Source organism: Mesoplodon densirostris, chromosome 7 (genome assembly GCF_025265405.1).
Source record: "Mesoplodon densirostris isolate mMesDen1 chromosome 7, mMesDen1 primary haplotype, whole genome shotgun sequence".
In the NCBI taxonomy this organism is placed as follows: Eukaryota; Metazoa; Chordata; class Mammalia; order Artiodactyla; family Ziphiidae; genus Mesoplodon; species Mesoplodon densirostris.
This window is the reverse complement of record NC_082667.1, coordinates 96,670,513-96,683,938: the sequence shown is the minus strand read 5'-3', so window position 1 is coordinate 96,683,938 and position 13,426 is coordinate 96,670,513. Positions and strand designations below refer to the sequence as shown.

Genomic DNA, 13,426 nt, shown 5'->3' with positions numbered 1-13,426 from the left:
TTTTGGCCAGAAGTGAGTCACATGGCTATATTTGTATATGAGGGAAACGAGGAATTGTAGGGGGTTTTTTTTGTTTGTTTTTTGTTTTTGTTTTTTTTTTTTGCGGTACGCGGGCCTCTCACTGCTGTGGCCTCTCCCGTTGCAGAGCACAGGCTCTGGACGCGCAGGCTCAGTGGCCATGGCTCACGGGCCCAGCCACTCCGCGGCACGTGGGATCTTCCCAGACCGGGCCACGAACCCGTGTTCCCTGCATCGGCAGGCGGACTCCCAACCACTGCACCACCAAGGAAGCTCGGAATTGTAGTTTTTATTCTGAGTATCAAGTTAAACATTATATTATCCTGGCAATAGGGGAGAATGATAAGTAGCAGTTTCTAATGTGAAAAGAGTTGTGCTTAAAATTACAAACCAGTTAGCAGCTGCAGCATTGTTAAGGATATAACTACTACAGCAGAACTAGATCTGTTCAAACAAATTCCTATTTGAATAACCATTTGCTATTTCAAATAGAAATAAAGCTAGCTTCCAAATCACATGGGTGTCATTGACTTTAATAAAAATTCAAAATTTTTATTTAGGCTATTATCTGATTCCATTATTTTTTGTGTGGTTTAAATTGGTATCTTCATTGCCTTGTGAGCTTTCCATAAAACACAAACTTTATGCTTTGTTCTTTACCCTTACTTTGCTAACCAATAAGTAGTCCACTTCTAAAACAAGGAGATATCAAATATCATATGTCCATCCACCTTCTTCTCTCTGCTTTTACCTTATTAAGTTTCTATTGATTTAATTGCTTTTGAAATGGTTCTTAGGAACTGGAAAGGAGGGGGGAAGGATAGATTAGGCACAGAATAATCAGAAGTAATGAGACTTACCACACAGTACTTTGGTTGATACTTGTTTTTCCCTTTTCTTTTTTTAAAAAAGAAAATGCTGATTGCTATGTCTACATGTATGGAAAATATTAACACAGGTAGAGACATTTATTCTCAACAGGCTTTTTTTTTCCCTCAGCTTGGGTTTATTTTTCCTGTGCTTCTACCAATGATTTAACTATTTGAGAATGTTCATTTCTTCAGTGAGAGATTTGCAGTATTAACATTTGGAAGGGCTTCAGATAAATTGAGGAGGAGAACTGGTTTGAGCTTTTGGACCCTGACAGGTTTACCTCTACTCGTTACAGCATAGATTCTCTGGTGTCCATCATAAAATCCACCTCACTCATGAAACTTTGATAATTAATTTTCCTCCTAGCTGCAATGTTAAGTTGAAAATCTCAAGTTCACAAGGAATAGTAAAGCATTTAGGAAGGTAGGACTACAAAGCAAAAGTAAAACAACATAAACAAAACTCCAGCAAGTCTCTATCATCTTTTTCATTTCCAAAAAATTTTGATTTAAGACTACACATCCAAAGTAGTGTCTTCTTCATGATTATCACATAGGAAAAATGAGGCTACCCTTGTTCTGATATTTTTGGAACTTCTCTTTCAGATTTCCTTAAGGACCCTTGGGTAGTCTTCAACTATCCTTAATAATGGGAAATACACATTCTTTGAGTGTGGATTTGATTTTGGGAACAGTCTAAAATAATTTGGAGACAAATCCAATGATTAAGTCATCTGAAAGCAGTTTTAGTCATTGATTCAACAAATATCTATTGAGCTCCAATGTAAACAAATACCAGAAATAAAAGCATGAAAAGTACACATCCTGCTCTCAAGATGCTTAATGTGTAAGAGGGCCAAAAACAAGGGATAAGATGGCTGATTTTGAGTCTAATATACTTCATTGTCTATTTTTCCTGCGTGTCCCCAGGGCCCACTGCAGTCTTGCCCTGGATGTGCTCTGGAGTTGCCTTACTGGTCGGACTCCTTTGTATTCATGCTTTTCTGAGGAGATAGGTGGGAAGTGATAACTCATCCATACTTTATTTTGACAAATGGAAATGAGTGAATGGAAGTCGAATGGAAAAAGCTGTTTCAAGTGTCTGGAGTGATCTTGTCATTTCTGTTTGCTTACAACAGTCTCCACCTCTCTTTCAGAAGTTACAGCAGAGGGCTTCCCTGGTGGCACAGTGGTTGAGAGTCCACCTGCTGATGCAGGGGACACGGGTTCGTGCCCCGGTCTGGGAAGATCCCACATGCCACGGAGCAGCTGGGCCCATGAGAAATGGCTGCTGAGCCTGCGTGTCTGGAGCCTGTGCTCCGCAACGGGAGAGGCCACAACAGTGAGAGGCCCACATACCACAAAAAAAAAAAAAAAAAAAAAAAAAAAAAAAATTAAATGAATAAAGAATAAGCAGTTACAGCAGAAATTCTCAGAATAAAAAATAAAACCTCCAAAGAATTCTGGAGAAATGCTTAACACAGTTAAGCTAACAGTTTCTGCTCTCAAACTTTTATTTTTGTATGTGCATGTGTTAAAGATTGCAAACATTAAAGATGAACAAAGGGCTGATGGGAGGGAGGGAGGGAGGGAATACTAATGTCTTCCTCCTGAACATATTTTTCTCTTATTTGCTTTTGTTTTTGTTTTTCTTGTCATTCTGTGATGGTTAGGATCTCTAAACAGTGTTGAATAGAAGTGATAAGCAGAGAATGCTTCTGTTTCCCCATTAAGAATGATGTTTGTTATAGGTTTTTGTTCCTAGATATCCACCATCCATGAAAAGTTCCCTTCTATTCTTGGTTTGCTGAGGTTTTTATTTTGAAAATCCCTGTCCTGATTGGGCCATTCCACCATCTGTGGGCCCTGGGAATCTAAAACTATTGTTTGTTGCTTCTACTGATTGAGAATCTCAGATAGTGTGTTCTTCTGAAGTTTTAGGTAGTTTCCTTGGAGTTCCCACTGATTGAAAAAAAACTCTCCTATATTGTTTTTGGTCAAACATTTTGCCATAATACTAATGGCCTGTGTACACAACAAATACAAGTTAGTGGGTGCCTCTGAAATGGTAAAGGTGAAAATGGGGCTGCAGAAGGGAACATGAGGGCTTCAACTGGTTTTGAAATTATTTAAAAATTTTAAAATTTCTTGAAAAAATCTAAACACCACAGCATGTTAATATTTGTTCATTTTGGAAGACCAATAAATGTTTGTTATCCTTTGTAACAAATTTTCAAAGTAAGTTTTCCAAGAAAAAAAAAAAAGAAGAAAGAGAAAGAAAGAAAAAGTTAATTAGCCAAGCTTTGATTAAACAACACATATAGCAAGTAGAATTAGTTACACCATCCTCTGGAATTCTATAGCCCTTTGCTGGTGTGCCATATAACGGATTTCACTGTACTGTAATTCTTTTCTATATATATTTTTTTCTTTTTATGTATTATATACTCAATAAAAAAATAGTAACCAAAAGAAAAGCTTGTATAGCGATATTAATATCACAGAATTTACAGTGATATTATTTTTACCTTTCACTGTCTTATCAGCTCTTAAATCTCTCAAGACCAGAGACAGTATGTTATTCATCCTTGTATTACTGGGATCTGGCTAATGTCTGGATCATGTTATTTTCTGTAAGTACTATAATTCATAAGCACAAGGTTTGGAGCCAGAAGACCAATTAAAGGCCATACATGTCTTTACTAGTTTTCAGTCATTTTATGCCTTTGTCCTGGAGGCATTTGAGGAATGAGCTTTCCCCTCTGCATGGGGATGTGGCAAGGAGAGCTAGCTAGCCTCTCTAGTCTTCCCTTCTATGAGCACCCAGCTAGGCTCTATTTCCCACCACCCTAGAAATTAGGTGTAGCCATGTGATTAAGTTCTCTCTAATGGAATATAAACATAAATGATGTGTGACATTTCCAGAAATGGCCCACAAACACCTTCCCTGAATACTCCTCCCTGCTTTTCCCTTTTCTAGCTGTTTATTTAAGCTTTCAGCCATTGTGGAATTTTACTGTTTCATAGAAACACATGGGAAAGCCATACCCATGAGAAATTATAACCTTTTCATCATTTAATTATTCTTTTTGTAAAATTCTTATCCTAGTTTCTGTGCTATTATTTCCCATTTCTTTTGCATTACTTTGAGATACTGTATATTTTAACTAAAATATAATACTTCCTTCAATGTTTAAAGACATTATATATATACATATATGTATATATATATATAAAACCATGGAAGAATGAAACGTTAATAATATCTTATATTTTATTAAATAATGATGATACAGAAATAATAGCCAAAATATTTATTACTGATTCCTTAAATACACTATTTAAAAACTCTTAGCTAAAACATTAAATTTTTGAGCCACTAGAAAAGTGAACTGCCTCACAGAAATACTTAATATTATATAGGGAATATGCTATTTTAACATTGACTCCATTAAGTTATTACTTTAAAAGGTACAGGGTGCTGTCATTACCCATTAAAATAAAAACACAATGAGATAAACGACACAGGACAACTACATGCTAATATTTTGAACTAACACTTCAAATGTGGACTGACCACATATTTTATTTAAAGCTTAAATAATAAATGTTTCTTTTGGCTAAGACAGCTTTTATTGTCATTAGGTTCTACTGATTTTTGAGAAATAGAGCTGCTCCACACTGAATCCACTGGTCTTGGCTGCCCCCACATGGAATGTCAATATTGATCACCACACGATCCCTTTCAGCACTCGTGTAAACGGGCAAAGATATGCACTCATCAGGGGAATATGGACCATATGCGCCCTGTTTAAAAAGAATTAATTTTGTTTTAAAATACAGCAATATACTGTGTTGCAACAGATCATTAGATAACCAAATACAAACACAAAATCTTCCCAAATAATAAAATATATTTAACATTTTATTATGAAATGTTTTAAATAAAGACTAGGATAAACCACATCATTCAACAGCAACAATTATCAGCTCATGGCCAACTGTATTTCATTTGTAACCTCTCCCAGCCCCAAATAATAGAGCATTTTGAATCAAATCCTACACATTATAAAATTTCATCTATATGTATTTAAATATATGTCTATAAATCAAATATAAAAATATAATCAAAATACTATATCACATAAAAATATTAACAATAATTCCTTAATATCATCTTATACCCATTATTCCATTATCCCACAATTTTTAAAAGATATTTTTTGTAAGAACCACAATTCAAATAGAGCCCACACTTTGAGGTTTGTTATGTCTCCTAATTCTCCTAAATTTATTTTTTCTCCTTTATTCCTTGTAATTTGTTTGCTAAAGAACTATACCAAAGAGTTTCCCACATTCTGACTTTTGTTGGCTACATTTCCATAGTGTCATGTTCTTCTGTTCCCTGTATTCTTGTAAAGTGGGTCTGGAGGTAAGTTCAGATTCAGATTCAATTTCTGGTAAAAACACTGCATAGGTAGTAGTGTATACTTCAATCAAGAGGCATATAAAGTCTGGGTGTCTCTCTTTTTAGCTATTAGGAGCCATTGATGATCATTATTTATATTTAAGATTACAAAATGATCATCTAATTCTACATCCCTTCATTTCCAGGCAGAAACAAATCTATAAAGAGGAACTTCCAGTTATCAATCATTTGATTACCATGAGGTACAGTTCATATAGGAAAGGCTGGAATAAATGCTATCTAGTTTCCCTTTATTTACATGCTTTTAAAATAATGCATTTTTTCCCTAGCATACTGTAAAGGTGATCAATGAGCACCCTCTATTTTTTTAAGTATCATTATGAACTGGTGGATTTAAACATGTTCAATGTGCTTCAATGCAATGCAATTACTATCTTATTGGTGTCCAAAATGTCAATCTTTGTGCAGTGGGAACTCATTAGGCTGGCTCCTGAGGGTTTTTGTTTTTGTTTTGATATGTCCCTAGTAGTCTTCAGTAGCTTTCTTACCTTCTAGTATGTAAAGATATTGTAAGTTCATCTTGTATATTTGCTGTCCCAGAAATCAAAAATTAGTCATTACTCTGAGGATCCTTGGTTCCTTTAATGAGAAATGGTACTAGAGATCATAATCTGGGTGCTAGGAATGATCTATCATTCTCCTTCTAGGATTCTTCAGGTGACTGAAGCTTAGAAATATGTATTTTTTAAAAAAAAAAACATCAGAAGTTCATAATAGTAATTCCAATTCAAATTTAGGATTCATGTTTTTATTGAATTTATTTAATTTTATTCAACTAATGGATTAGTTTTTAGAGTTAGAATGAAACTTAAGAGAAAAGTTAGACTCATTCTAGAATTTTACAAGTGACAAATCAGAAACCCATGAAGAATTTATCATGGTAACCTAGTTAAGCAAGTGGCAAAGTTGCCATAGGTAGTACAATTGAAAAAAAAAAATTGGCATTAGCTTGTTTAGGAGCTCCTGACCCTAGAGAGTAGATTACTCTCTGAGCATCTGTTTCCCTATCATAAAAGGAACATAAACAACACTGGTCCACCTAATGGGACATTGGGTGAATCCAATGATGTATTATTAAGGAGTTCAAATACAAAGCATGATTTATTCACATAAGGACTACATATGCATAACTTGTCTTTAATTCCTACTAATTCTCAAATCAATTAGAAAAAAAAAGTCCCAGCTTTTTACCATCTACTACAGGTCATGGATGGTGCTAGGATAGAGAGAAATAAAAATATTTTTTCCTTCATGAAGAAATTTAAAGCATTCTATTTTTAAGTCTAAGTGGGCATTATATGGAATTTTGATTATCTTTTCCAATCCTTTTCTCTACCCCACCAACACGAAAATAATATTCTAACTTTTCTAAGTCCTTGATATAAAACAGTTAAGTCCCTTTGAAAACTCATTCATTTCTAAAATTCCTAAATTGTAACCTGATTGACATATGAGAAAATTCATTCTTTATGAAGAATCATTACCCAAATAGATAAGAAGACTGTCTGCCCTGAATGTTTCTAATTTTCCTCTATGTTTGTAATGATGATTCTGTCAGTTACTCATCCATTCATTTAACAGCATTTATGTGCTAATATTGTACCTAGAATTATAAAAGCAAAGCATTTCAATATATATCCAAATAGAGAAAATAATAATCTTCTTTGAAGCTTAAAATTTAGTTTAAGAAACAACATACACATCAAATATTTAGAATATAATTTTTGGCAAAATGAGTATTTTAAAGAAAATCAAAATAAACTACTACTCTGGGATATGTTAACCTAACAAGGATTAATGGAGAAAATGAATCCTGAGTTGGGCCTCAGAAAAATACAGAATTTGGAGTAAAGAGAATTTTCAACAATTATTAGTCACTGCCTAATCTCTTCCCTCTTCTCCAATTCTGTTTATATGGCAAAGCTTTAGGATTCAAAAATTCCTGTAATTTTCATAACTCCTTAGCCATTCCGAAAATTAATAACCTAGTGTAGGCTTTCTTTTGGTATTGCCTTTAAATTCTTCAGCAAAGAGCAGACAAACATTACATATTTGTTGAACTGAAATGATCTGAACCTATGAATGTCTATAATCCTAGAAAAGGTCTTAAATTATCTTCCTCTGCCACCCTATATTTGCTTTCTTTCCCATAACTTCTATGGTCAAAGATGAAAACACCACATTGAAATGTTTTATAATGCTATTCCTTTCTATTCAGAAGATTTTCTCTATATCTCTTCATTTTAATGCCAAGCAATTTTCTCTTTAAATTAGGAATTTAAGAGTAATGCAAAGTTGATTCTTTGCATATTCACTATCAATTTACCAGTTTTTGTATATATTTCCAAACCCTTCCAAACTTGCTTTTGGTTGTAGGCTTTTTGTTTGTTTTAAAGTGAGGGTACAAATCTTTCCAGCAAAACGTATAGTGTTTTAAAAGCGAAGTACCACAGTTGCTTCTTAAAATTTTACTTGTCATTGCTTAAAATCTCATAAACAGTAAATGTTACAATCTCCTGTAAAAAAAGTTAAATGGACTTGCCCTTATGTCACTAATAAATAAATGATCAAAGTAATAGAGCTAAATACTTGGGCATTCTCACACTTAACACAATACCTTATGCAGACAGAAACTTTATAATGTTTAACTGAATTAAATTCTTTTGCCACATTTCCCTCTTTAATATGTTTATCTTAACAGACAAAGCACAGACCCTGCTGGGCTAAAATATTTGGATGAAACTAAAATTTTATTAATAACTACTAATAAATACACTAAGTGCTCAGTTAATGCAAAAAAGAGATATATTAGGAAACTGCAAATAATTCATATTATATGTAAACAAATTAGTTTGACATTATTAAAATTAAATAATTAAAAATCTATATATTATGATTACTCATGCTCATGCCCATGCCCCAGGGAAAGTGGCTTAAAAGTATACGTGTACTACAAATAGAAGGCAATATGCTAATATGTGAAAGAAGACATTTACAAAGGCAAATGGTGATATTTGGTATCACTTAGCCATCAAACCAATGAAAATAACAAAATAAAATAATACCAGAAAACAAAAAAGCCCCAAATTATCCAGGTTAATTATGTTAACTATTTGATGATATCAACTCAAATTTCATTATAATAAAACACACGAGGGCAAACCAAAATATTTTTCTCATCAGAAATATATTTATGCATAAAGTCCAACTAACTTATTCTAACATATGCTTTCTGAATGTTTATGAACCAAGTCAGTGAACAGTTACTTTTTTTTAGAAAAGAAGATGTTAGGACATCAGAGGTTTCATGTATGTAAAAGTGGCATTATTAGTAAAGCAACCCTGGAAAAAATAACTATCTCAAAACAGGAAACAAAACAACCTGCCAACAGTGAATATTTTGAAAGACTTTCTTCTGTCAAGAATGTCTAGCTACTCTAGTTTGGTAGAGAAATACTTCCCTCTAGTTTTCAATAATACAATGCTAACAACATTGCTCTCATAGTAAGTTCTTAAGAAAAAAAACTGTCACATAGAAAAGACATTAATTAAATATTTATTATATTTAAACCAGAGTGTATACAAGGCAGAGTTTTCAGCATATATCATTTCATATATATGGTGAAAATACTTTAACGTAAAGACTGTTACTGTGAGTGGCCTGTGTAATCATTATATAGTCAGAATTTCCCTGAGAATGAAATTGTTTCTGAAGTTGTACTGTCAGTTGTGGCAACTGTTGGAAGGTGTAGGCCTGAGGGGTTCAGGCTGGTCCAGGGTTTCTATGTTACTGTGGGGCTGATAAACCCGAAGTAACACTCTTTATTGGAAAAATAGAACAAAGGCAAACTGACTTCCTGTGGAATGTCAGAACAGGACATTATCTAAGACTGATCTACCTCATAAAGTAGTGTTTCCCAAACTATGTTATGTAGAACATAGATCCAGATGGAGGGTGGGGTGTAGGTGCATGAACAGGGTTGCGTGTTAAGTAAATTTGGGGAATTCTTAGAGTTTTTAATATCCTCAAATACATCATGAATTTCCAAATTTAAATCTGTTTACTGAACAATTTTTCAGAGAACCATTATGGAATAATGTAGTGTCAAACACTTTTTAGGAAGTTCTTTGGAGAAAGTAAATGCTTTTTTGGGTAAAATTCTCTAGGGAAATCTTATTGTACCTATATAATTTAACCCCTAGAACTGAACTGGAACTTGAAGAACCTTAAGAGTCTGCATCATGAATGAATGAACGCATAAATGAACAGTGTGAGTGTAGGTATATTAACTTCCTGCACATAGATAATGGTAAACAGACACACTAGGAAAACATTAGCACCAGCATTTTACTTCCTTTTAATTCTTGAGCATTCATAATTCTAATTTTGTTAACTGGCAAAGTACATTACATTTATAATAGAAGCAATGGTAAACCTCCCCCTCCCCTCAATAAAAGCCTTAGAATTTGTTGTTCATATCCTTTGTTAAGTATTACCACATATTAAAAAAATCTCAAAGTTCTTCAGTCTTCTGCAACCTAAAATGCTCTTTAAAAAAATGTAGGTTCTACGTACCTCCTAGTGTCTGAGTTGTCCGGCATGTTTCTGCTGAAATAAAGCTATTCAGGACTTTTACAGGTCAGATAATATTATCAAAATAATTTGTGGAAAAACCTTCTTCTGGCCTAAAAGGAATTAGTCACCAAAGTTCTGAACTCCATTATTTATTCTAAGCTTATCAAAGGATTCTGAACTTTCTGCAATAAAGTAGCTGTAAGAGTAAGTGGCAAAAGTAATTCTTTTTACTTGTTTATATAAATTGATGTTGATGCTGCCTTCGATTTTATGCTGGTTCCTTCCCTCTTGGTAAGAATGCATTAAAATACTGATGCCCCCCACTAAATTCTGTAAAACTTATTAAAAACAGCTATAGTTGCCCTAAAAAAATGATTTCTTGAACAAAAATAGTGCTTAACTCAAGCAGAAGTTGAAGAGTTTGATAGTTTATACAGAGTCAGCAAACTTTTCTGTAAGAAGTCAGATAGTAAATATTTTATGGGCTATATGGTCTTGGATACAACTATATCCTCAACTCTGCTGTAGTAGTCTGAAAGCATCTACATAAATGGACATAGCTGTTTTCCAAACAAAACTTTCTTTATGGACACTGGAATTTGAATTTCAGATAATTTTCACGTCATAAAATATTGGCTGGCCAAAAAGTTCGTTCGGGTTTTTCTGTAACATCTTACAGGAAAACCCGAACGAACTTTTTGGCCAACCCTGTACTATCCTTCTAAGTTTTTCATCTATTTAAAAATGTAAAAGTCATTCATGCTCACATGACTGTGGGCTGTACAAAAACAGGCAGCATACTGGATTTGGCCTGTTGCCTGTAGTTTTCCAAACTCTGGTTTATACTGTTAGGTTGGCTCAGTATTAGGCCTAAGATTTAAGAGAGATAACCTGGATTTGAAACTTAGTTGCTTGCCTATTATCTATGTTATCTTTATCTTGGTCAAGTTATACAATCTTTTAAACTTCCATTTTCTTAGATTACAATGGAGATGATAATTCCTATTTCAAATGCTTTTGGAAGGCCTAAATATCTTGTATTCTAAACAGTTTGTACAGTGCTTGGCACATAATCAATACAAATAAATGCTCATTGCTATTGTTCAAACACTAGTGCTACTACTGGGGGACCCATAACAAATCATTCTATTTACCAGATTCATGGTTTCTTCCTCAGCAAAACAGAGAGAAAAACTACTATACCATACTCAGAGGACTGCAATGAAAGGTAAGTGTGATTGTATTTCACCCTATGCCAATCCTCAATTCTCTCAGTGCTAGACTGTTTTTCTAAAACTACAGATCTGATCTTACAACACACGTGTTCTAAGCTCTCAATGGCTTTCTATGATCATAAGATAGTCTAAACTCCTTGGCATGGCTCCATGGCTTGTTGCACTTGGTCTTAGTCTTCCTTTCTGACCACATCCCTTACCACTCTTCATTTGAACCATTCCAGTACATTCCAGATATACTATACTTTCAGTTCCCAAAGTAACCTAAATTCTTTTCGTATCTCCATGCATTTAAATATACTTCCCCTTCTATATGGAATGCCTTGCCCCTACCACTTTTGAATTTGTCCTTGAACTTTTCTTACTTCTACTGTGACTACAGTCCTGAGAAGCTGCTTCCTCTCCCTGTGAGGTCATCTGACTTTCCCTCATCTGCTTATACAAGATAGAGCTGAGGTCTCCTTCATTTGCCAAAGCACTTCATGTAAACCTCCATAATTGTACTTCTGTAACTCTGAACTGTAATAGTTTCTTTACCCGTTTGCTCCTCTACTCAACAGAAGACTCTGATGGAAGAGATTTGTTTATTTTTATTATCCCAGGGTTCAGAATATGGTACATAGGAACTTAATTATCTAATGATGATTGAAAGCACTTAGTACACTATAAAGCACCATATGAAATAAGTTAATTATTATACTATTATAAAAAACATTTAAAAGTGTTGGCATCAGGATAAATTAGACTTACCGTGTATGATGCCCTGCTAGGTACTTCACAGACACAGGACCTTATTTATCCCTCAACATGGTCCTATAGAAACATCATTATCTCCACTTTCAAATGAGGAAACTGGCTCAATGAGATTAGGTAATTTGCCCCAAATCACCCAGCTCATAAATTTGGGAGCTGGGAGTGGCATTTAGACTGCTGGACTCCAAAATTTCATGTCCTGAAACATTTAGCAATATACCTCATATGCTCTCCTTCTTAGCTGATCTAGGAGAGGCAGTCAAAGCAGTAAGATTATATGGAAAGAAGATGCTCACTGTAAAGGAAGGAGGGGGAAAAAAGAGGTGGGGAACTGTCTTAAATCCTTCCATTACATGGCAGGAAAAAGTGCAAAAGCCTTTGGGGAAATCTCTTTTATAAAAATAATAAATTCATATTATCTTTCAGCCATCTCTTTTATTGGCTAAATATTCCACTTCATTTTACCTCTCTTTACATGAGATATTTTTCAAATTAAATTACTTTTAGCTTTTCCAATCTTGATTTTTTAAAGTGTGGTAAACAAAACTGGATAGAAATGATACTCAAAGTAAAATATTGTGGAGGGATAAATTCCAATACTTATAATGTTATGTTGCTTTTCATACAACCCAGTTAACAGATTGGCTTCTGTTCATAACCACATTGCATTCCTGATTTGCATTCAGTTTGTGGTCAATTATGTGGGTATTGCTCTAGGTCACTCTATTTTGCATTTATGCCTACTCATTCTCCATGCTCTATTTTTATTGCTGGGGTTTCTCCTTAAGTGAATCATTTTATACATGTCCTACCTTCCCCCCCTCCATCAAGGTCATTATATGGCTTTTAATTTTGTTTGCCAGAGAAGTAACACTTCTCATAATTTGGATTCATCTGAATTCACCTCTGTCATCATATACAACTTTATATATTATGGTTATAACCCTCAGCAAATTTTAACCTTAACTTTTGTATAGAACTTTCGATCTGGCCCACACACCTAATGTGTGTAATCCATAATTTACCAACTTTTTGACATACAAATTTCTTACATGAATCAATAGCCAGAGAGAAATAAAATAAAGATGATTTCAACTTCTTCTCCCTTCACTGTCACTCTACTACTAGAGAAAATGAAGCTTATATGAGGGGTAGAAATGGTGAGTTTCACAGAAATGTATGTTCCTTTAGGTCAGAGGATGCTCTTATAGCTCTCTGAGCAATAACTGTTAATTATAGCTTTATTAGTTTTTATTTTAAAATAAATATTCTGATGCTTTGGATTTTTCTATTTTACAAAAAGAATTATAATAATTGGAAAATTCAATGAAGTATTTCACAACTACAAAACTCATTTTTCTTGTAGTAAGCAGTATATGAAATAGTTTGTTGGTGATTAGATACAGAATCAAAACTTTAAAGTTTATTCACATGTATTCTTACTTACATTTAGTAAAAGTTATGTGTTTCATCTACAACTACG

The 13,426-nt window shown here is 33.9% G+C and overlaps 1 protein-coding gene across 1 annotated transcript in view; it reads right to left on the bottom strand.

Moving 5' to 3' along the window:
- Positions 1–4,271: 4,271 nt before the first annotated feature.
- DYNC2H1 (dynein cytoplasmic 2 heavy chain 1) overlaps positions 4,272–13,426 on the bottom strand; it is a 384,236-nt gene continuing 375,081 nt past the window's right edge. The window contains exon 89 of the mRNA XM_060105577.1: positions 4,272–4,697. Coding sequence (XP_059961560.1) covers positions 4,539–4,697 — 159 coding nt within the window. The 3' untranslated portion in view covers positions 4,272–4,538. The remainder of the gene's footprint in view (positions 4,698–13,426) is intronic.